The sequence below is a fragment of the Gambusia affinis genome, linkage group LG19, assembly GCF_019740435.1.
Source record: "Gambusia affinis linkage group LG19, SWU_Gaff_1.0, whole genome shotgun sequence".
NCBI classification, from domain to species: domain Eukaryota; kingdom Metazoa; phylum Chordata; class Actinopteri; order Cyprinodontiformes; family Poeciliidae; genus Gambusia; species Gambusia affinis.
The window spans coordinates 20,907,513-20,932,207 of NC_057886.1; the positions used below are offsets into that span (position 1 = coordinate 20,907,513).

Here is a 24,695-nt window from a genome sequence, read left to right on the forward strand (position 1 = left end):
TCTAACATAAGTGAATCTGCTGAGGCAGTAAGATCAGTCTGCGCCTCTTTAGAGGAGCCGCTGTGTCTTGTGACGCTCATGAGGTAATTCCTGCATGCAGACTCTTGAACAAACCATCAGGATTTCACTGTCAATAACATCCTGACTCCATGAAGCCTGCATGCGATGCTGAGGTGCACAGTGTTCCCGTGCAGTGGAAACTTCCACACGCAGCGGGTCCCGTGCAGACGGAGCGAGTCGAGCGCCGATCAGCTTCTCAATGTTTACCTGCAGTCTGACATGCAGTGCGCTTCAGCACACCTCCCAGATTTTACAGTGTGTGACTTGTTCGAGGTACGTTTTCATTTCCAACCCGTGCTGGTGGAAATCTTCAGCGTACAGCTAACTGCTGTTCACTGAGTGGAGGTGAGCTCAAAGTAAGGAATATAGCCTAACTGTATATAACTACTATAACTCTAGAATTTTAAAGGAGACTTATTTCGCAGAATTCACCTTTTGTACCTTTTTATGCTTCCATTTGGGTCTCAGCTGCTTTTAAAACCAACCCAAATGTTTTTTGGACATAAGTTCGTGTTTTTTGGTTTCTGGAAAATTAACCATTTAAAAACATCCTTATTGTTAAGTCACTAGCTTGGTTGCTAGGTATGAACCATCACCTAGCAACCAAGCGAACTCCAGCATGTTTGGTCAGCTGGTTTTATCTCTGCATGTGCTGTACAATGGCTGCTAGAACAGACGTGTTTTGTTGCCATCTTACCATCCAGAAACCACTTGCTGCATTTTTGTTCGTTGTGCAGGAGGCACCACTTCTGATTTTCAAAGATGTACAGTTGTATAATTGGGCATCTGTTTGCAGCCATTTTTATGCAGGTGTAAACATGGAGTAAGGGGGGCCTGGCTATAAACAACTTATTTGGATTTAAAGTGACAAGAGCCCTTTGAATCTCATTATCTAAGACTTATTTTTTGCTGTCAATCATCCTCTGTGAAATGCTCTCCTTCCCCCTAACTGCCTACTAAGCTGCAGCTAGCATAGCTTGTTGTAAACCCTAATTTCTACTTAGCATAGCTACCAATGACGGCAAATAAATGGTTTTCCTGTAACGATGAGTTGTTTCTCCAGCATTAACACATTTAGCAGCACATTCATGAAGTGATTGGCAACACTAAGACCTGCCTCCTGATTCTGATTGCTTGTTTTTGATTGGTTCATTCAGATGACAGGAGGAGGATGTCGATCTTTCCACAGATGGTTACAGTTTTATCAAATATGTTAAAAAATGTTTTTAAAATCAAAGTAACATACTTCAAGTTTAAAGTATTTGCCCATGTTAGAAATGAAACTAGTACATTTTCTTTAATATTAAGTAATTATTGATTTAAAACAAGCTAAATATAAATTATAAGTTGGTTTTGTCTTATTTCAAGTGTACTAAAATATTTTCACTGGAAACTTGACAAAAATACTTGGCAATATTTTGTGTTTTTGCACCATTTTTAAAACCTTCACTTTAGCCATATTGAACATGTACAGGTTATGCTCAAACATCAAGTCTGTGCCATTAAAATCAACTTGACATCAGCTAAACTAGCCAGCAGAATTTGAAAAAAATGACATTTTTTCCCACTTCAATTCTTTTTAATTTCCATCTTGCAGCTCTGGCATCTTCCAGAAAGCTGACCCACCTCTTGTAGCCGAGGCAGACGCAGACAGACGAATGTTTAGAGGTGAATCATGGATGAAGGAGTGGTGAGTCAGACGGGGGTTGTGTTATTGTCTTGTTCTCGGTACCACCAGGGAAGACGATGCGGTGGTCCGCACATGTGACGAACGTTTTCCAGCTGTCTTCCCTCAGCTGTAAATCATAATATGTGGTTCTATAGTTTGCATTCAGTGCTGCTGTGCACAAATTTAAGACATAAACTTTACGTTAAGAAATGGCTGACAGGACCCACCACAGCATAACATAAAGAGGAGCATAAAGGGCGTCCATACTGCACTGCAAAAACACAAAGTCCTACCAAGTACTGTTGTTGAGTTTCTAGTGCAAATGTTTTAGTACACTTAAAATACGACAAACTAACTTTTCAGCTACATAAATAGCTTGTTTTAAGTCAATATTTGCTTAAAATTGGTTAAAAATTACTAGTTCCATTGGCTGATTATTTCACATAAAAATGGGAAAAATATTTGGTATTTCCATTTTGTTCTCCGAGGAGTTTTTGCGGCGCTAGTGGCTCATATTTCTTGCGACAGACAGGAAGGAGGAAGACGTGCAGCAAAGGTCGCCAGGACCGGGAGTCGAACCTGCGACGTCTGCGTTGAGGACTGGGGCCTCCGGGCCTGGGGCCTCCGGGCCTGGGGCCTCCGGGCCTGGGGCCTCCGGGCCTGGGGCCTCCGGGCGTGGGGCCTCCGGGCCTGGGGCCTCCGGGCCTGGGGCCTCCGGGCGTGGGGCCTCCGGGCGTGGGGCCTCCGGGCGTGGGGCCTCCGGGCGTGGGGCCTTCGGGCGTGGGGCCTCCGGGCGTGGGGCCTCCGGGCGTGGGGCCTCCGGGCGTGGGGCCTCCGGGCGTGGGGCGAATTATTGATTCAAACAAGCTAGTTATCTTCACAAAAAGTTACTTTTGAGTTAGTTTTGACTTCTTTCAAGTGAACTAACATATTTGCTCTTAAAATAAACCAAAACTATTTGGTAAGTTTTTGTGATTTTGAACTTTGCTTTTTGTCTGATGCACTTTTTTATGTTAGAGAGCCTTTTTTTTCCCGAAGGAAATTGTGTAAAATAGCTTTTTAATGAGGCCTGTTTCCTTCCTATCAACATTCATTGCATCATGTTTTTCTGTCTAATTGCCCCCTGAGGTTAGCACACAAATATAATATATGATGTCACTTTTTTCCATTTAATTTCTTACCTCAATATTTAAACGGCTTCAAGAGAGTCGTGTTTATTTAGTTTTTCGTTCTAATAGATGTGATGATGAAGTAGAACCAGAAAAACAGGTAAAATTATAAAAACAGGACAAGAAGCAGATAAAATAAAATAATTTGTATTTTAAAATAAGACAAAACTTATTTATTTGGCTTTTTTTTAATAAGCTGTTTTGTGGATCTGAATTAGTTTTTATTGGTGGACTGGAGACAAAAATGGATCGAATGTTAAGTAACTTTATAGGGTCGTATTTTAAGTAAATAATTCCTAAATATTGATGAAAAATTCAATATTTCCACTATTGAATGTAGTTCCACTTTCAGACTATTGTCTTGTAATAAGTGAAATAATCCTGCAGTACAACTGGTGCTTTTAAATCAATATTTAGGAATTATTTACTTCAAAAAGCTCCGATATTTTGCTGAAAAGCTACTTCTAAGTTTTCTTGGTCTTATTTCAGATATTTGTCGTAGAAACTAAACAAAAATTGGCAATGAAAGTACTAGTTTGTAAAACAAACTTACATTTTCAGCTAGAAACAGGAGCTTTATTTAAGTTAATAATTCCTTAATATTAAAGAAATAATATTTGTATTATTGGCAGATTATTTAAGTTACAACTTGGAAAAATGTCTTGAAATAATCTGATGGTGGAATTAGTATTTTTTATAATCAATATTGAGCAATTATTGCATTAAAATCAGCTCCTATATCTTGCTGAACAGTTAGTTTGTTTTATTTCAGGTGTTCTAAGTTATTTTCAGTATAAACAAGACAGAAATACTTTAGTGTTTTTGCATATGGATCCTCAGCTTATGGAAACAACGACCCGGTTGGAGGCGTCAGGCAGCAGTAGGAGTGTTGTTGGACAAACCCGGTGTATATATAGGAGGTGAGGATTCTCTGCAGCAGCTGTCTGTCCGTTTTTCTGTCTCTTTCTTCCAGCCGGCTCCATCATGCTGCTCCGCGCTCTGCTGCAGACCTCACTGGTTCTCTGGCTCGCTCAGCAAACTCTGCAGGGAGGTGAGAAATACAAACTTACAACAAACATGTTGAAATTCAGTGAAACGGGAACCTTTTTATTACACTTCAAACTGATTTTCAGGCCAAAATTCTCACTATTTTGGATGTAGTTTGTTGATTTTAGTAGTAAAGTTGGTGAACTAATGAGAATATATATATTAACAGTTTAACTTGTTTTTCAAATGTTCTTTTCTTTCTGTATTTTTTAATACCTTTTCACAGACTGGATTTAAAAGATGCAGCATGAATTAGTAATTAGTTACATTTACTTGAGTAACTAAAAGCATTTTATTAGGAGTATTTCTACTACTCTGTACTTTTTACTTTTACTTGAGTAAAGTTCATGGATTACTTAGTTACTCATTACTGAGTGTGAATGTGTAACTTCACTCATTCACACTGAGTGAACTGAATGAACAGAAAGTTTGTTTTAATCAAACACTCTCATGATTTATAGAACAAAACAAATTAACTTAGAAAGAAATAATTTTATTTTGTAGTTAATTTAATTTGTAATGAATTATAGTCACTTTGGTCTTTAAAATACCAAAGTTTCTCCTTAACTTTTTATTTTGGTTTGATGTAATTTTTTATTATTAAATCAGATGTTTTGATTAGTTACACTGCAAAAACTTTCAAAGTATTTTTGAGTGATTTATAATGCAAATATCTCAGTACACTTGAAATAAAACAAAACTAATTTACAAGTTACTTTTTAGCATATAGGAGCTTGTTGTAAGTCACTAATTCCTTAATAGTAACAAAAAAAAAGTACTAGTTCGATAGGCTGATTATTTTTTCTATGTTAGAAGTGAAATAATCTGTCAGTGCTAGTAATTATTCATCAATATTAAGAAATTATTGGCTAAGAAAGCTCCTATATCTTGCAGAAAAAAATCTTTTAAGTTAGTTTAGTCTCATTTCAAGCATAGAAATAAATTTTCACTATAAACTGGACAAAAGAACTTGGTAAAACATTTTGGTTTTGCAGTGCATTCAGTACTTTAATGACTTTTTTACCAAATATTATTTTACTCCTACTTGAGTAACTTTATAGATGTTTACTTTTTACTTTTACTTGAGTAAAAATATGTAAAAATATGTTGAAGTAGTGTTACTCTTCCTTGAGTACCATCCTACTCACCTCTGATTACTATAACATTAAATATTCTAATAGAAATTAGCTGAATTTGCAAAAACCTACAGAAGAAACGAAGGATTGATTTCAGTTTAAACTTGATAAATGATTCGGCTCCTTCAGTGACTTTCTCTCACCTACCTGTTGAAAATCATGTCTGTGAGACTGAGGAGGACGAAGACAAAGCGGTGAATATGTGGCTCCACGACTGCCGGCCAGTCGCTGTGGTTCATATTGTCTGTTTTCTGCAAATCAAAGGCAGGAAAAATCTGACAGCAGACCGTGAAAAAAACTTCAAGGCTCCACGAAGTCGCTGCATTTTGTCCTCCGTCTTCTTTTAATCTAATTTTTATAATACATGCAGGTTCCTGTACACTGTGTGTTAATCTTTCCACAGTAATATGCATATTTCTTTGTTTTATTGTTTGTTTGTTGTGATTTAATAGGAAGTTTGTAAAGATTTTCTGTTATTATGCATTCATGCATTCTTAATATTCCAGGAGTTAATCCTCAAAATGTCGCCTTTGGGAGAGCGCTGCCAGTTCGAGGTACGACAAGTCCTGAAATGTTTTATTCATTCATTTTAATTAAGAAAAGAAGAAAATCAAAAGAACTTGTAATTTAGACAAATGTTTCATTTCTGTTTCAGGTGTTGGTATTGGAGTAAAACCTGGAGGTCAGCCTTTACATCCGATCATCTATTCACAATTAAATCTCTTAAATTTAAAGCATAAAAGCTGCATTCATCCAATTTATTCGAGTATGTTCACCTGTTTTTCTGTGTATAAGAACAACAACGTAAAAACACAACAAACTCTACACATTTGGACAAACATTTACAAATTACATTTTCTGTTCAGTTTTAACCTCCTTCTTCCACCCAAATAAATACTTTTCCACATAAGTTCCAGTTCTTTATTTTAATTTATTTATTGGGGAATTTGCGTTCATTATGGAAAAAAAAGTTCTTTCTTTAAAATTGTATGACATAATATAGACAATATCGCCGCCTACTGGTCAAGAATTAGTATTGCAGCTTTTTTTTTTTCAAATACTAGTTGAGGCAGATTTATTTTGCAAACATGTAAAATACCAAAAACCTGTTTACAAAAAAAAAAGCAAATAAAATTTAGTCTTCTTTTCTTTCCAGTTACTGGAGCCCTGGGAGCAGTAGGAAACCGATATGGCACAAAAGCAATGAAGACTGGGAGTATGTCATTCATTTCCAGATTAAAACCACTCTATGTGAAATAATAACTTTAAAAAGAGACATTTTTGTGTATTTATTTGTATATATTTTTTATCTCAGTTGGACGTTATCCTGCGGCTCATCTTGGTGTTGGTAAGTTAAGATCAAATTTTTATTAATAATTGTAGCATTAGTAGATGGACGTCAAAGCCAACACAAAATAATTCATTTTAAAGGTTTCCTGAACAGGTTTGGATTAGTCTATAAGTGAAACAAAACACGTTCATTACATGTTTTTTTTTTTTTTTTTTTGCACAAAATCATTGTTAGATGTTGATATTTTAGTCTGGTCAGTTCTGTCTTTTAAAAGCTTCTTTAATTTCCACTTTCAATCCAAATTAGCTGCTTCTGGCCACCATTTTACCTTTTACAGCTGCATTTAGTGGTTAAATCAGCTGATTTAACTGCTCAAATTCCATTTGGGTTGCTAGGTAACGGGGCTGGGCTTGGCTGTGGTTGCTAAGTAACGGTGCAGTGCCCTGGAATGGGACTCAACATTCTGGTAGTTTTTGAAACTGCTCATTTTTCAGACCCTGAAAAACATCGACTTATTGCCAAAAGACGACTGGGTGTTTTTTTTAAGGCTGTTTTTAGAAGCAGTTGGAAGTTCAAAAACATACAAAATGGGAATTTTACATTAAGTCAAATTGATGTCCAAGCAAAATGAAAAAGTCGCATTATGATTTTCTCTTTATTTGAGTGAAATTATTGAACCAAATGGCACAAAGTTTAGTTTCTACTGGCCTCCAGGAGGATACAGATCTCTTGGACTGGGAGGAAGAGGAGGCCTGAAGCCCGGTGGATATGGAACCCCAGCGGGATACGGTAGGTGATCCTCCATCTTTTTCACAAATTACCCCTTTTGTCTCCATTTATGCCTCAGTCGTGTGATTTCAGGCGCCAGTCTGGGAACAGGAATGGGACTGAATGCTGGGCTTACAAACGGACTGGGACTGGGACTGGGCCAGGCAGGAAAACGTGGTAAGATCAGCAGAAACAAAGTTCTACACTAGGAGTGACTAACTTATTTTTATTTTGGGCCAAATAAAGATCATGAAAACCATTAACTTTTAAATGATCAATAGTTGTCTCTGCATTCAATAAATTCTTAAAATTAAATATTATTTAATATTTTTTCAGATTAATCAGTCCCTCCATGATTTCATGTTTTTTTTTTTTTATGATTTTTTTGCAATCACTAATTTTCTGGTGCTAATTTAGTAATATTTGCGAAATTTGGCATTTTGTTACTAGTCACATTGATCACAGGCTATAACATGAAAACTTGTAAAGCTGAAAGTTAAGGCATCAGTGTTGTAGAAGTATGAAATACTGCCACCTGCAGGTGGGAGTGAGCATCACTTAAACCTGATGTTTCTTGATAAATCAAAAATAGTTGTGCTTCCATTACAAATGTGCGCATAACTTTGTCAATATTCCGCTAATGTCAAAACGATACAATTTCGGAGTCGTGGTGTTTCTGTTAAATAAAAAACGTGATTAAAATCACACGTAAATAAGTTTGTTCACGCAATAATTCATTAAAAATCTTTCAGCGCCATCATCCTCAAAACTACTTCCTGTCATCTTCTTTTTCATGGTTTCCGCCAGTGGTAACATCCGGTTTGATTCGTGTGATGTGAAAAATGTGATTCCATTGCAGTTTTGTGAAATAAACTAATTACTTCCTTAAAAACATCTCCTCTTTTTCAAAAATTGGGGTGTTTCCATTAACAAAATGTATTTAAAAAAGTGAAATTGTGCAGTCATATGGTCAATGGAAGTGCAACTACTGCTGCATTACTTAAAAAAAACAGGGATCTGTTGACTTTACGTGAATTTCTGTGAAAAACTGGAGCACACAGATAAAAACTGCTTTGATTTGATTAATAAAATTATGTTTGATTATATGATTGTTATCTTTAAGGTTCTGTTTTGGGTCACATAATAAGCTATTGTGGGCTGGATTTGCCTCCCACACCTTAAGTTTAACACATTTGATTTGAACTCTCACTCACATAATGGTTAGATTTTGATATTCTTTGGTGGTTGATGTTTTTTAAATTCCTGAAGAGCTTGATGGGAAACCACTGAAACTTGTGCTTCTGCTTTTATGTCTCTGTTTAATCTTTTATGCATTTTACTAAAAAAACAACAACAACAAAGAAACATTTAGTCTTTGTGTCTAACATCAAAGAGTCAGAAAATATTTTATCCATCTTTTAAATCAGACTTTCTTTCTTTCTTTCTTTCTTTCTTGTGACTTTCAGTCTATGGTGCAGGCCCCGGCCAACTTCCAGGTGAATAAATACTTTGCTTCTTCCACGATTATTTAGCCAACCAGCTTGCCTTATTTAAGTTTAAAGTATTGGTTTGTCGTCTTTGCCAGGATATGGAGCTTTCCCTGGGATGGGGTACCAAGGCGTACGACCAGGTTAGTACTGAACGCTCATCCTCTGCACCTACTTTCTAATTTATGGCATTTTTATATACAAACAATTTCCAATATCTTCTACTTTTACCCCATTTTCCTGAAATTGGAGCACTTTTCCTTGTGGTTACTGGTGAAATGATTTTCTGCAGCTAATGCTTTCCTTTCCCAATGTGTGTAGGCATCTGTTATATCTGCTTTAATTTAAAGTTTTACTGAGATATTTTATCAATTAGGGGTTACAAGAATCTCAATATTTCTTTGTTTTATCTTTATGCATCACTTACACATAAATTTATCGTTCTGTTTTTTCCTCAAACTGAATTACTGCTTTTATTTGAAAAGAAAATCACATCTATTTGCCATAATCTGACTGCTGACTGCTGCTTTTTGAACATGTTTGAACGTCTTCTGCATGTTTGCTTTGGCATTGATGAATGTGTGGAGGCTGCAGCTTAAAACAGACGTGTGGGGTTAGAAAACTTGTTTTTTGGTAATTTTGTGTAAAATACTTATGTTTTATTATCTTCTGCCAAACTGATTGTATTTTGTATGGAATCTAAAAAATGTTTTGAGTTTCTTTTGTGTTCTTCCCTAATTACCTCTGGATTTATTACGGTAAGAAAAGGTCTAATCCTACACTGTTAGCCTTTGCTGTATTTTCTACAGCTAAATACCGCAAAATGCCCAGTAAAACTAACATAAAACATCTTTACAATTAGTTACTGTAATTTGCATTGCATTATGGGTAAAGGACATAGTATTACAGTAACTTACTGTATGTTTTGAAGTTGCAGTAATTTACTGTTTACACATTGCAGTAGTGGTACTGTATTTATAATATCTTGCACTGTTAGCCTTTACTGTATTTTTTACAGCTAAATCAAAAATGCCCAGTAAACTAACATAAAACATCTTTACAATTAGTTACTGTAATTTGCATTGCATTATGGGTATAGTACATAGCATTACAGTAACTTACTGTATGTTTTGAAGTTGTAATTTACTGTTTACACATTGCAGTAGTGGTACTGCACTTATAATGTCTTTGCGCTGGCCATGTAAGAATTCTATTTGATTTCCAACGGTCATCATAGATGTTTCATCGTGGTTCCCTGTTTCTGTATTTTTACTCCTTTAGTGGTTAACATATTTTAAGGCAGAAAGAGAGCATGTACTTTTGTTTTTTTCACATCCTAGCTAACATTAATATGCAGTTTATCTAGCTACGTCATCAAGGGTGGCTTCGCTTCCAACGTTTTTCTGATGACGTTTGTTTTAAACTCCGAAGCTTTTTCCGTCCAAGTGCAAGTGCAGCTCTGTCGCTGTGGGCTCACACTGCTTCAGCTCTTCGCAAGACAGGTAAAAAAAAACACTTAGAAAACTGTTTGAAGCCAATGTATATTTTAGATGGAGCTAACGTAACTTATAGCATCATGCTATAATGCTATCACTTAGCATGAGGTGAAAGATAGAAAAATATGATGGTGTTATTTTTTGAGCTGGTTCGGAATTAACGTTAGCTAAGGTGCTAATTTTACCGAAGGTTTTAGCTTGGCTTTTGCCGCTAAATCTTCCTCGAGCGACTAGCTTTGGGTTGAGATAAGCTCAGTGCTGAGTGTCTGTTAGCATTGTTGTTACATCCTTTGTCGAACAATATAACGTTAACTGATAATTGATCCCCCCCCCCCCCCTTTTTTTAAAAATACATCTAATAACTGTTCATTTGTTTAAACCATGACCTTGCAAATGTTAAGAGTGCAGATTAGCTAGGTCAACAAGGATGAATTCTAACGTTGTTCTTTTTTTTCTTTTTGTCAGATGACTTTTTTTAACTCCCAAGCTTTTTCCCTCCAAGTGGCTGTGCAGTTCTGTCCTGCTGAGTGCTAACATAGTTTCAACTCTTGAAAAGACAAGACAACAGGTAAAAAGACAGCTCTTCAAACATATTTGAAGCCACAAAATAATCTGGAAATGTAGAGGAGCAGCTAACCTAATCTATAACTTTGAGCTTGCTACAGCTAGTTAGCCTGCTAAAGTACCATTACATCTCCAACATAGTGTACAAGAGTCTGTAAATGAGGACAAAGGTGGAAAACATTCAAGTGGTTTCTGTTATTTTTGAGTTGGTTCAGCCACAGTGGCAGGTGGACAAAAAAGTTAATTTCCAACCCTGGTTCCATATAAGGACTGTTCACCTGTTTAAACCATGCTCTTGCAAATTTAAAGTTAAGTCAGTACTAACAGGTGCAACTATGTACAGGTGTAAATTCTGCAGCATTTGTACTTCAGAATTTAGAGAATTTTGTAGTCATGTGAAGAAACATCAACACACAGCTAATTATTGGTTTGGAATAGAGCAATGTCCTACTTCCGTCAGAGAAAATAAAACATTTAGAAGAAAAAGAGGACTCAATCTTCATCTTGGTTGATGTAATTTTATATCGACTCTTAACTTAAAACACACATCTTAAATCAGAATTGTTCAATTAATTTGTTAAAGGGATCAATTCACCCAAATTACAAACATTTTGTTAACCCATATTGTACTTAGCCATTCAGATACTGTATTTGTGGAATGTAATGCTTTAAAAAATTCATTTAGCCTCACAAACTGTCATTCACATCCGTTGTTTCAGAGTGGTAGCAGGATGTAGGGGTAAAGTCTAGTCTAGTCTCCGGGGTGAGGTTCTCAAAACCTGTTGTAATCTGGGTGAACTGGCTTTAAATATAAATTACTACCAGTAATTCATATTTAAGAGTTTTCCTTTATGTTTCAAAGGTATCTTCCACCAAGATGTCTGTTGAGATGGAAATGACCTTACCTACAACACCAAGGGTAATCATGCTTGGTAAGAGGAATATTTTCTATCACTATAATTTTTTTGTAGCAATGTATGTAATAGTTATGGTAGTCTGTACTTTTACTCACTAGCGTTAGCCTGACAAGGGTTTGTCTATTTTAGGAAATAGCTTGATGTCTGCAACCCGGTGGATGGTCAGTATGGAGGAGAAGGTATTTTTCGAACCTGAGCAACTACATGACTTTGCCAGTGTCCTTGCTGTCTTTTTTGGGTCATATTATGACTTCAATCTGGAGTATCAGGAGTCAGCATCCACCACGCTGGAGATGATACAACAGTAAGTACTCTACACCAAACCATTTATGAATTAAATTTAATGACAGTTTGACTGATGATGAAGAACCATAGCTGATTGCTGTATTGTATGTCTTCATTTTAAAAAATACAATTAATATATTTTATTTCTGTTAAAAGATTTTTTGTGAGGATCAATCCAGATGTTGGTACCAAATGCACGGCCAAAGTCAGTACAAGCTGCAAGACGGGAAGTCTTGTCAAGAGGAAAGTAGTCAGTGTCAACTCCCGGATCAACACCTTCCTCAAACGACTCGCTGAATTTGAATAGAGGACTTCCAACTAGGTAAGCATTTTACCAAATGTTTATTATTTTATTGTCTTTTCCTCCTATCTTGCATGTTCTGACTTTACTTTAGGCTTTTTAATATGATTTTAATGATTATTTATAAATGGCATGTGATTCCTACACAATAGCCCTTTAGAGTAGCCTGCATCTTTTCTGTGTCCGTGGTAAAAAGTGGATGTCGCTGCATCTCTTACTAAATCACAGAAATGTATAAGTGTGTAGTCGTTTAATTGAGGTGTTTTTTTTTTATATTATGCAGTTTTCAGTTTATTAGGCACACCTTTGCAGTAATCCGTCAGCACCAACAAAATGACTGAAAAGATTGTTATGACATGTTGTATTTCATCGTCTCCTTGGGGACATTTGCAGGGTCTCAATACAGTACGCAATCGTTTGAATTAGTGAAGACTGACTGACTGCTTTTGCCATAAACAATCCAAAAACCTGAAGTGAAGCCAGTCCTGCTCATTCTTTATGCAGCTTCTATTATCACTTCAGTGTAATTGATTTTTTTTTAAAAGAAATTATCAACTTAATGCTGCTTTATGCCAATGATTTTATGCATTTGGACATTGTCAGTCAGCTTAATTTGTCAGCCTTCCTGTCGATTTGAAAATGTAGATAACTTCCTGACCATCTCATGACTTCCCACATTGTCTGTCTTATTCTTTACAGTTCAGCTTCCACAAGATGGATCTCACTGATTTTGTTTGACGAATGGAATAAAAGTTCTTCTGATGTAGGAAATGCATCTGATATAACAATATTTATTGATATGAATGTCTACCATATAGTACATTATCGCACTTGCACTGTTATTGTGATGTATTGTGTAACAGAGCACATTTAAGCTACTGTTTTCTGACAATGCAGCCTCTGCTGGTTTTTTAAATGAAGTATATTCTATATATTTTTTTAAAGTCAGTCTTTAAATAGTTTATGGCTGGTACTTGATGCACACATGTTCATGTTGCTACATACATGTGCCATAAAAATATTGACATGACCTGTAGTGTGTTCTATGGTTTTGTTGTTTTATAGCACATTATATTGTATTGTGACATTGTTCTTTATGACATTGTGAATATATAAATGGATTTTATTTCAACAAATCTGCTGAAAATAAATACCTGTTTTTATTCACAGTACTTGGACAAAAATTTCTTTTGTGAAACTTTTCGGTTTATGGTAAAATATTCTTGTATTAAAAAATGTAAACTTTAATTTACAGTAAAACTGACATTATGTTGTGAAACAAGTTTACAGTAGACCAGCTTTACTATAAAATACATTTACAGTTTTATGCTATAAACTACATTTACAGTAAAGCAGTTATAACTGCAAAGCACACTCACAGTAAAAATTAACTGTGAAATATCATGACAGTAAAGGTACTGTGGAATGGTAATTACAGTACCTTACTGGCAACACTGTTGCCAGTAAGGTACTGTAGAATGTCAATTACAGTAACTTACTGGCAACACTGTTGCCAGTAAGTTGCCAGTAAGTTACTGTAGAATGGTGATTACAGTAACTTACTGGCAACACTGTTGCCAGTAAGTCGCCAGTAAGTTACTGTAGAATGGTGATTACAGTACCTTACTGGCAACACTGTTGCCAGTAAGGTACTGTAGAATGGTAATTACAGTACCTTGCTGGCAACTTACTGGCAACACTGTTGCCAGTAAGTTACTGTAATTACCATTCTACAGTAACTTACTGGCAACAGTGTTGCCAGTAAGTTATTGTAAAAATACAATAAAAAGTCTAACAGTGTATTAACAACTTGCTATATGTAGTTGTTATTACCATTAAGGTTTTGCCATATTGTGTTCATTTCCTTTACATTTGGATTTAATTCTCTTAAGACGGCCTAGTATTTTGTGTTGTGTAATTCAGATTCCTTTCGTGTATCTTCTTCTTGAATAGCTGTTCCTGACCAATATGGCAAAACCTTAATGGTAATAATCACAAATCTATATGGTAAAACCATAATGACAATAACAAACAGATATGACAAAACCTTACTGGTAATAATAGCTAAATATAGCAACAATAATAAACCCAGAAGTAATGAAAGAGGACATAAAAGAAAACCAAAACAATGACAGCTGTGGTTCATAACAGAGAATTTCCTTTGACCAGCTATAATTATATGTGGCCTCATAACAATTGCAAAACATAAATACATCAAAGAGTAAATACATTTAACTTCACTTTACACTTTGTTTAATAAAAAGCCCTTTTAAACAAGAATCTTTGTTTTCTCAGAAGTATTGCTGAACCCCATCCATTCATCCATCTCTTCATGTATTTTTTTAACAGTTAAAAGAAATTGTGCCTTTATTCATTATAACAAAATATATAAACAAATAAAATGCATTGTCATTATGCAGTAGGTGTTCGTTGGGCTTTGTGAATGACTTGTCATTTTCTTGGCTCAGGTTGGGCTATAATTTTGATCTCTTAAAGTTTTCTTCCTCTCTTTATTCACAATTTTCTAAAGAATCAAAAGAAAACTGGATTTTCCAACTAAAACTGACTTCGTACCTCAAAAGCACTGATTGTTGTCTGAAGGAAGAGTTTAGCTTAAAAAAATCAGTTCTTGTTCAAATACCAGGACGGTCGGTGTGTCTTCCTCTGCAGGAAACGCGCCGACTGTCCAAACAGGAAGCTGAGAATGCATGATGATATTTCTCTGCCAGGTGTTTCTGCGGCAGATTTGGGTGGACCTGAAGGGGCGAGTCTGGCACAAGCAGCTCAGGATCTTAAAAGAGAAAAGAGCAGAGTTGTAGATGAAATGCTTGGAGAGCGAGAACAATCGCTGAGGAGAAGCAACGTATTCGGTCCGACTGTTCCCAGAATTCAGGCAAGAATCGAAGTCAAACGATTCAATCCGAGCATGCCGTCGTCAAATCTCAGACCTTCATTTCCTCTTGATAAACAGAATAAACTTCTTGGTGGAAAATATGAACTTGGAGGTCCTGAGGCCATGCTGGGAGGCGCTGGTATAAATAGACAACTTCCTGTTGATCAAGACATCAAAAGTCTGGATTCCTACAATTCTGGACTTCACAATCCCAGGGAAACGGCAAATCAAGAGGCTAAAAACTGTGGAGCTCCTGCTGGTTTGCCAGAAATGTTGGGCATTAATCCCTCAGAGGTTAAAGCTGGGAAACGCTTCGGGTGTAAAAATCTTCCTGCACAAGGTCAAGATGGCAGAAGCGATGTTCTCTTCCCCGTGCAACGTCAAGCAGGCATCAATCCTTTAACTGCACCAGACAGCAGTCAGGACCTCCAGAGACGTCGAGACAAAATCCGGGTCAGAGACGGATCCCAGCACTACGATCCGATCAGGACCCAAAGTTTGGGCGTCACCTTAACCAGAGAGGAGCAGGACGTTGGCGGTTTTACTCAAGAAGATGCCAGACTCCTTCCTGTAGCTGGACATGTAAACAGAAAGTCAAAACCTCTGACTGAGAGGAATACGCAGGCGGCAAGTAAGAGAAAAGCTTCATCTTTTTCCACCATTTTCATGTTTTTGTAGATCAAATTCACCCTCATATAACAATCCTGTTATCTTATATTTAATATGCATCAAAATGCCGGTGTATTTAATATTCTTTTACCTTCAGCAGCAGAAACATTACAATATGGCGTCCCTCAGGGTTCTGTTCTCAGTCCTCTTTCTTCTTTTTAATGCTGTGTAAATAACTTTCCTGTTACCTTCCTTTGATGATGAGAAATACCGACGTTACTACCTGAAAACACAGTCTTCATCATGGATGGAGATAAAGTTTCTAAGCCTCAAAGAGAATAAAACAGATGTTTTTGGTTTTTTTTAACAAAAGCATGGCCCTAAAACTCTGCTGTATTTGGGTGAAAGAACAACAAGAACAAAAGATTTTTCCTACCATTCTAAAAAGTGAAAGTGGAATTTGCTAAATGCTACAAGGAATTTAACCGAAAACCTGATTTCATCCAATGAGACTAAGGTTGAAATTTTATCAACAAACACTCCCAAGTGAATCTGTGGCTAAAAGACACAAAAAAACAAAGCAAATTCTGCCGACATGGCGCAGGATCTGTGGGCCTGTTTTGTCTGTTTATCTTCCAAATGATTGTTTGTTTTTTGTGTTTCTCACATTGTAGTTTCTGGATTCTCTGGATTTATTCCAGGAAAGTTTCCACCTGACGCAGAAATTGCAAATAAAACATTTTTCTTCCAAACAAACTTGCAGACAGTTTATGTTTTCTGTCGCATTTCTCTCTCTGTTTAAAGGAACTCCAGACTGACTCCAGTCCTCCAGGTGAACTAACAGCACAAACTGAGTTTTTTCTTTCTTTCCTTGGTTTGTCTGCAGGTTACGTCGGAGGAGCAGGAAACTATCTGGGCGCTGCAGGTTACGGAGCAGGTAATGTCTGGCCTTCCTCACAGGACGATTCTCTCCTCTTCAGCAGTTTCAGTAACTGATGACAAATATTTCTCGTGTTTTTCTCACAGGTTTAGGACAGGGCGCTTATCTGGGAGGTGCTGCTGGAAAACTTAGTGGTTAGTCTTTAGATGTATTTAATTCTGATCTGAAGGTGAGTTTTAATTTTGGGTGTTAACTTGTACATTTTTCTCTTTTTCTCTCATCCCAGCTGCTGCTGCGCTTGGACAGGGCGCGTATCCACAAGGCGTTGCAGGGAAATCAAACGGTGAGCAAACGTGTGCAATCATTCTTTTAAATTATATTTTTTTTTTATTGTTTTTTTTTCTGTAAACTTAAAGGAGCAGTTAGCATTTTTCTTCAAACCTAGATATGAACTTTTTATACTGCATGACCAAATCCACCAAATTGTGTGATAATGTAGAACATAATGTAAATAAATAGAAATTATTGTGCAAAACTGTCTAGATAAAATGTTTTAATTCCTCCAGATGTTCTTTTAACATCTGGTACTCCATCTCTAGGCTTTTCCTTTTACCTTTTTCACTGTATTTCTATTTTTTAACTAAGCATTTCAAAACCGATGCAACTGTTAAAATCTCTTATTTAGAGGTCAATTAGTATAGAATATTATTATTTCTGAGTCAAATGGTTTCTGAAACACCTTTTTTCTTTATTTTTTATTTTAATTCACCAGTTAATCCATGTACAGCAAACATTACAGACTAACTAAAAGCAAGAAGTTGTATTGATCTCCAAGATATTTAACCAGATAATACAGTAACAAAAATAAATTAACCAAACAAACAAACAAGGAGGTATACATTAAAATGGACACATAAAAAAAAAAGACAAAACAAACAAAATGAAATTGTTTATCATATGTGGATTTTTTAACCTTGGCAGTTATTTTCTAATCTGCATTATTATTTTTCTGTTGTCTAATGTTCCCTGATAAACCCAGTGTCACAGATATTCTGGGTAGAAGTGGGAAAGAGAAAGAAAGTAGGTAAATAAATAAAAGTATATGCAGTTCGAACCTGATGTCAGGTGAAGCCGCAGCAGAAAATCCGACGCTGCTCCTATTTTGCCTTGTAAACTTTTTATTTGCCTGCAAACCAAAAGTTTTGTCTCTTCTGCCGTCTTGTGATTTTCTTTGTGGTGAACTTTAATGTTTCTGAAAGTGAAAACTTATCATCCTTTCATGTGGATTTGAAGCCAGTCTGGTTTACAAATCAAAATAAAATTTAATATGGGGTTCTGTTAGTGCCAAAAATGTGTCTATGTAAGCCATATATGTAGTGTGCTTATGTATTGCACTGCAACAAACTGAATCTGACCAAGTAATTTTGGTCTAGATTCTGATGCTAATACCTCAGTACACTTAAAATAAGACAAAACTTAAAAGTAACATTGCAGAAAATAGAGGAGCTTGTTTTAAGTCAATAAGATCTTATTTGGTAAGATTTTGTGTTTTTTCAGTGTGTAAATGAAAATTCAAAATTCTACACTTTTCTGTGTCAAGACTTAACATGACATCTCTTCATTTTAATACAACTGAAAATACTCAGTTTGCTTCTTTGTGTGATTGAAAAAATCTGTTCAGCTCAAAATACCGAACACCACTGTCTAATATTTATGAATAACACAAATCTAGAAGAAATATACCAAGCACACAATTTACTCTGGACTTAAATGCAAACAGAGAGAAACTATTAGTTTTACTTTCTAAAAGGTGTTATATGAAAAAGAAACAAAACTTCAAAATTTGGGTCAAATTTTACAGAACTATTAAATACATCTACAAAATGAAATCTAAACATATCTAAATGTAGTATTTTGTTTTGTTTCTGTAATTTGTTTCTTTTTCATGTGACATATTTTAGAAAAAACCTCCTTATATAGACATAAAAGCATATTTTTGGCACTAATGGGACTCCGTACCCATGTTGCATCCTGTACATGATGTTTTTAATCTGCTGTGACAGGATACGGTGATGGAGTGACGGGATATCTTGGTGCCATGGCGGGTAACGGCTTCGGTAAGCAGTACAGATGCTGACAAACTGCATTTTTACCAACAGTTTGCATCAAAATTCTCACTTTCCAAACTGACTTCCAAAGAAAACACACCTACATTTGGCTTTGAAAGTTTTTGTTTTGATTGTGAACAGAGATAGTGGTGAAAGTTTTGGCATAAAACCTTCTTTCCTCTTCGTCTCCCAACAGGTTATGGAAACGGATACGGTGATGGTTACGGAGCAGGTGAGTAAATCCACATATGGGTGAGAAAAAAGGGTAAAACTTTGTTTGGTGAACGAGTAATTAGTTAATTAGAGCTAATTAGAGCTATGTTTCAGGGCTTGGTTACCCTGCAGACTTAGCTGATGGTGCTGAGAGCAAATCAGGAAAGATTGAAGGTAACAACAACCTGTTGAAAAGCTCCAACAGGTGATGATGACACTAACAGCTGGACGCTTAACCTGCAGCGTATGAATGACAGCTTTAAAAATAAAGATAGGCTGTCTGTTTATGACTAGTGTGATTAACATATCCACTGGGTGTAGCTATTGTGAAGCTGGCCAGCTTATTCTGGTACACTGTAAAAACACACAAGCTTACCCAGTAAGTTTGGTTGTCAAATAAGACAAAACTAACTTTAAAATGACTTTTCAGCAAGAAATAGGAGCTTTGAATCAATAATTCATAAATATTGACGAAAAATAACTAGTTCCATTAGCAGATTATTTCATGAATAATGTCTTGTTATGAGTGAAATAATCTGGCAATGGAACTAGTTCTTTTATTACCAATATTAAAGGATTATTTACTCGAAACAAGCGTCTCTAAATGTTGTTGAAAAGTTATTTTTCAGTTAGTTTTGTCTTCCTTAAAGGTTTTGTGTTTTTTCCAGTTTGGTTTCTGGTCTCATGTTTGCAGGTTTATTAAAAGGTTTGCTATTAATAATTATTTTTTGACTGACATTCTTTCTTTTCCTGATGTTTCAGCTCTCAGTACAGGTGGCTACGCCGGACCGGGCCAGGGCGGATATGGTAAGAACCGACCCAGTATGAAATTGCTGGTACATAATTATTATTATTAGACTTTTTTCTGCCAATACAAATGTTATATTTTAGTTCCAAGTGGGATTGTGTTGATTAAGCAACATTTTTTAACTCTAAACAGTACTTTGTGATATGAATATTGAATGCACCAATATGATGATGAATATATTGCAATAGATTGTGACCTTCCTACCAACTCAGAGAAATCAATCCACTCAGATGGAAGTTTCTGTCCAACTCTGATGTAAATATCTAATATGGCCGCCGTACATGTAAAATTTTGTTCTAGCCTTTGAAATGCATAAAAAGCAAAGTACTAGCCATCGGCACAGTGCCCATCGATTGTGACTTTCCAAAAAAACAACTGGCTGTTTTTAGCAGCAGCTGAGACTCAAATGGAAGTACGAAACATGCAAAATGTGAATTTAGCATCTTTGGTACTCTTTAACAGTCTAAGTGGCCAGAGTGACACCATGCATATATGCACTAATTCAGCCTTGTCTTCCTCTTTTGTAAAAGACTCCATGTATATTTACAAATAGCTTTATTCCCTTTTTTAAATATTTAAATTGAAAACGTCTTTACTGAGAACGTAGACTTGGTAAAGAAGGAAGTATGACAATAGTTTATAGATAAATAATTCAGATTGTCGGTTATTGAACGCGCTTCTCCAAGTAGCCTAAACTGAAAAGTTACTAAATGACTCAGCAGTAAGACACTAACTGCTCATAAATACTGCAAACGACCCCATTTAAATGCGGCAGGAGTGTTTTTAGTAAACGTTACTTCTGCTACAAATATTAAAAGCAGAACAAAGTTGCTCCTCCGCTCCCTAAGTTTACATTTGAATGTATCAGAACGTAGCTAAAAACACCCGGCACCATGAAACATTTCCACTAAACCGTCGTTAATCTGTCTGCAGGAGGACTTGGTACGGGGCTGGAATCAGTTGGAGGTAAATATGGTGAGTGCTGCAGAAACGACCTCGTCCTCCTGTCACGTGATGCGTAAACGTTGCTCTGCAAGCGTGACTCAGAAGTCAAGCATGTCTCACTGCAGAACCTGCAGCAACATGTAGGCTACAGGATAAGGAAGTAATGAGTCATCTGAGTCGGGTGTTGCTTTCCTTTCAGGAGGAGCAGCTCAGGTTCCTTATGGTAACGCTCCGGTGATCCCTGCTGGACTGGAGGGTAGGAGCTTCCTGTGCAACTCATCACAGCAAAAACACTAAATACTACCAAGGATTGTTGGTCTAGTTTCTAGTGCAAATGCCTCACTACACTTGAAATCAGACAAAACTAAAGTACAAGTAAGTTTTTACTGAGATGTGGGGGCTTGATTCAAGGCAATAATTCCTTAAAATTGATAAGAAAGTAGAAGACAAAAGTGACATAACATGACTTTTCTCCCATATTATAAGCTAAAAGAGCAATATTATGTAAAATCAACTTCTCTTTTAAAGCTTTTTCATCATGTTATATTATTCCTTCATCAAAAACATACCTGGAGTGTTGCTTTAATTCTTTCAAGTTTGAGAAATCATTTAATCTTCATCCATTCAGCTGAGCAAAACGCCTGGGTGGACCTAGCCCCGCCTTCAAGGCGCAGCTCCTCCTCCACTCAGCTCCTTCAGACTAGCCAGCAGCAATTAGCCAACACTCAGTGGTACTCATTATATGAGCTACTTCTCAGTAAAACGCTGGTAAAATTTGCTAAATGGTTAATGGAGGAGTCATGTCGTGATGACTTCCTGAAGGCGGAGTTTCAGAAAGAGCAGGAGTTTCTTAAAGAGACAGAGGCCCAATTCCAAGGTGTTAAATTATGAAGTTAGATTTCTTTTAAGTCATAACAACTGAATGTAACATTGTTACTTGATTGTGCTGTAAAAAACCTGAAATCACATAATACTACCCATTTCAAATGTTCCACTTGCAGGTTATTTAACTTAAAGCTAATACTTTTTCATAAATATTAAGAAGTTATTGGTTTAAATCAACCTCTATATTGTGCTGAAATTTACTTGTAGGTTAGTTTTGTCTGATTTAGATATTTACACAAGAAACCAGACAAAAATACCTGGCAACATTTAATATCTTTGAAATACAGATGTAGAAAATCAACAATTATGTGTCTTAAACTTTCTTTTTCTTCTTTTTAACAGAGAGAATGTCACCATCTTAAGTTAAATGTCAAGCTTTTTGTTAGTGCGAGACAAAACCTGTTGTTTATGACATCCTCTCTGTTCTTCACACTCACAGCTCTCAGTATTGCCAAATGTCGCTTTATTTCCTTCAGGCGACGGCGGATACCCGTATGCAGCTCAGCAGCTCGGCCTTGCAGCTGAAAGCGCCAAAACCGCCAGCAAATACGGTGAGAAAGTGCGAGAAACTGCGCACAACGGAAAAAGGGCCGTCTTTCTGGGGTGTTAATTAGGTTTTCTGAAACCAGATGTACCACCACTGAGGTTATGGCACAAACATTTAAAAACACGTAGCAAAAAAGAAAAAAACTACGACGACTTCTTCATTTATATGATGGTATTTAGCTAATTTTAATTATTTTCTTTCTGGTTTAGGTGCTGCTGCAGGATTTGGGACCCAACAAACAGGTGAGTTTCAACAAAAACTTAATTTTGATCCTTAATCTTGATTGAGGTTGTTGTCTGAAATGTGACATTTGGTTGTGCTTCCTTGTTAAGGTTTCGGCGCAGCGCTCGGCGCCTCTCAGGATGCTCTGAGTAAGTCAGTCAGAACCAGATACTTCCTCTAAGCTGATCAACTTCCACTCATTGTGATTTCAGCAGCTGTGAAAAGGAACTTCTCGTTTCTTGTTATGAGTTGGTTTTTAGTGTTTCTGTTGACTCAAACATTCAGAACTCAGTTGATAACAAAACAACGAAGCTTAAAATAACATTTTATTTGAAAATGAAACTCTTTATGGATGCATTATAGCTTTTCAGCATAAAGAGTTTAATATATTCTCTTTCAGAGTTAGATAGTGACAGTTACTTGAGTAACTTTTTGGAAAAAATTTACTTTTAGGAGTATTTTACTGCTCTGTACTTACTTCATTAACTCTATATTAAAGTATCTCTACTTTTACTTTAGTAAAATTTCTGAATTTTCTACCCACGGTAGAAAATTCCAGTACAAACAGGTTTTAACCAAACATTATCCAGACACTTTTGTTAGTTTCATAAATTTTGTGTTTAAACTAATTGATTTGGAAAAATATTTATTTTACCTGATTTTGTTATTTCTTATTTATATAAATTAGTTTCTCTCAAACACCAAAATGTCCTCGTAACTTTATATCAGGACATTTTGGTCCATCTGCTTATGTAATCTTTAAACAAATTAATTTTTTGATCAGTTACTGAGTACTTGAGTAGACTTTGTACCAAATACTTTTTTACTCTTACTTGAGTCATTTCTCGGATGGCTACTTTTTGTTCTTACTTCAGTAAAACCACGTTGAAGTAGTGCTAGTCTCACTTTAGTACAAGTTTTGGTTAGTCTACCCACTTCTGGTCACGTTCAACCAGCACTGTGCGGTTACCTAGCAACCCCAGCCCCATTACCTAGCAACCCAAGCAAAGCTCCAGCACATTTGGTCGTTTTATCACAGTAGAACTATTATACAGCTTTTTAGGCGCCTAAATTTCCACACAAGTTTATATTTCTGTCCTTCCGATGATGTAATTTTTAAATATTACATGATACTCACCTCTGGTCTTTCTCTCATTATTCTGGCATTTAGCGAATATAAATAATTTTGGTAACTCCAACCGACCTAAAACAAGAGCAACTTGGTCGTATTTAACTCCAGACAGTGAGGGAATTCTGTTTTTGTTTTTAATTTGGTGTTCTGGATTAAACTCTTTTCAGATTTCAATTTGCCTTTGAAAGACTTTAAACTGGGGTGTTTTATTTTCACAGTGGAGCAGACTGGTAAATATGATGGACTGAATGCTGGCCTTGGTAACGGTTACAAAGGTTAGTATGATAAAATCTTGCAACTAACTTTCTGGGATCCTACTACTACAGATTATTTGTTAAAGAAGATTTACTCTGCATTACCATAGTATCTATATTTCTTGAACATTTTCTCACATTACACTCAGTTTTATTGGTGTTTAAACTGACAAACTGTCACTTTAATTGGTGTATTGCTAGCATTAACTAACTAGCAAGAGATGTAAAATAGGCAACAACATTAGCATTCTTGTTAACTAGTTCAACATGTTATATTAGCATCATTTAGCCAACATAATTAGCAAGCAGCAGCATTACTCAACTTACACGGTTTGTTTGGAAAAAAAACAACATTATTAGTTCTTGCTGGTTTGCTAAGCGTAATTCTCACACAACGTTAGCATGTGTACGCTCCTGGTGCGTTTGAATGCGGCTTGGAAAAGAGTGTTACCGCATTTTAGCAATGTATTAAACAGCATAAACATTCATTATGCCCATCCATATGAAAATCACGTAAAATTTTCCTTTTTTCCATTTTTGCACTACTTTGTATTGGTATATTACATAAAATGTGTTGTTGTTGTTTTTATTTTTTTTTATTTTTCTTGACTCAATTCTCTATCTGTCTTTGAACCAGGTTAAGAAAATGCGGACCTCTGTAGGTGGATCATCTCTATAATATTTCCAATGTAATGCATTAATGCAGAATTTTATTCCTTCTGTTTGACTTTTGTTGTATGTTTCTCCATTTATTTGTCTTGACCTTGCAAAGCCTGCTGTATCTTGTGTTCTGTTTTATTTCGTCAAAGTTTGTCAGATGATGAACATAAATAGATGCAAAGAGCAAGAAATGTGTTTATGTTTTGTAAATCAAGATTAGCCTGATGATCTTATTGTTTCAGTCGAATAAATCATTATGTAATGTGATGTGGAATAAAAAAGAAACTTTCTGAGTCAGTATATCATCTGACTTCATGTTTCAACACATTCTCTTAAATAGACGTAATGA

The 24,695-nt window shown here is 36.0% G+C and overlaps 1 protein-coding gene across 2 annotated transcripts; it reads left to right on the forward strand.

Annotated features, from left to right (window-relative positions):
* LOC122822644 (glycine-rich cell wall structural protein) lies at positions 1-24,639 on the forward strand. 2 transcript variants are annotated; one of them, XM_044101494.1, is made up of 26 exons: positions 1-405; positions 1,658-1,728; positions 3,872-3,949; positions 5,588-5,635; positions 5,737-5,763; positions 6,238-6,297; positions 6,397-6,429; positions 7,087-7,161; positions 7,234-7,317; positions 8,607-8,636; positions 8,726-8,770; positions 14,920-15,714; positions 16,579-16,629; positions 16,719-16,766; positions 16,859-16,915; positions 18,636-18,689; positions 18,877-18,912; positions 19,008-19,067; positions 19,656-19,700; positions 20,635-20,676; positions 20,846-20,902; positions 22,008-22,082; positions 22,288-22,320; positions 22,411-22,449; positions 23,651-23,707; positions 24,324-24,639. In XM_044101494.1, exons 2-26 carry the CDS (start codon positions 1,719-1,721, stop codon positions 24,326-24,328), a joined length of 1,944 nt encoding a protein of 647 aa, XP_043957429.1. In that variant the 5' UTR covers positions 1-405; positions 1,658-1,718; the 3' UTR covers positions 24,329-24,639. The 2 variants fall into 2 exon arrangements, with proteins under 2 accessions (XP_043957429.1, XP_043957430.1); XM_044101495.1 differs by lacking the exon at positions 14,920-15,714.
* The last annotated feature ends 56 nt before the right edge of the window (positions 24,640-24,695 follow it).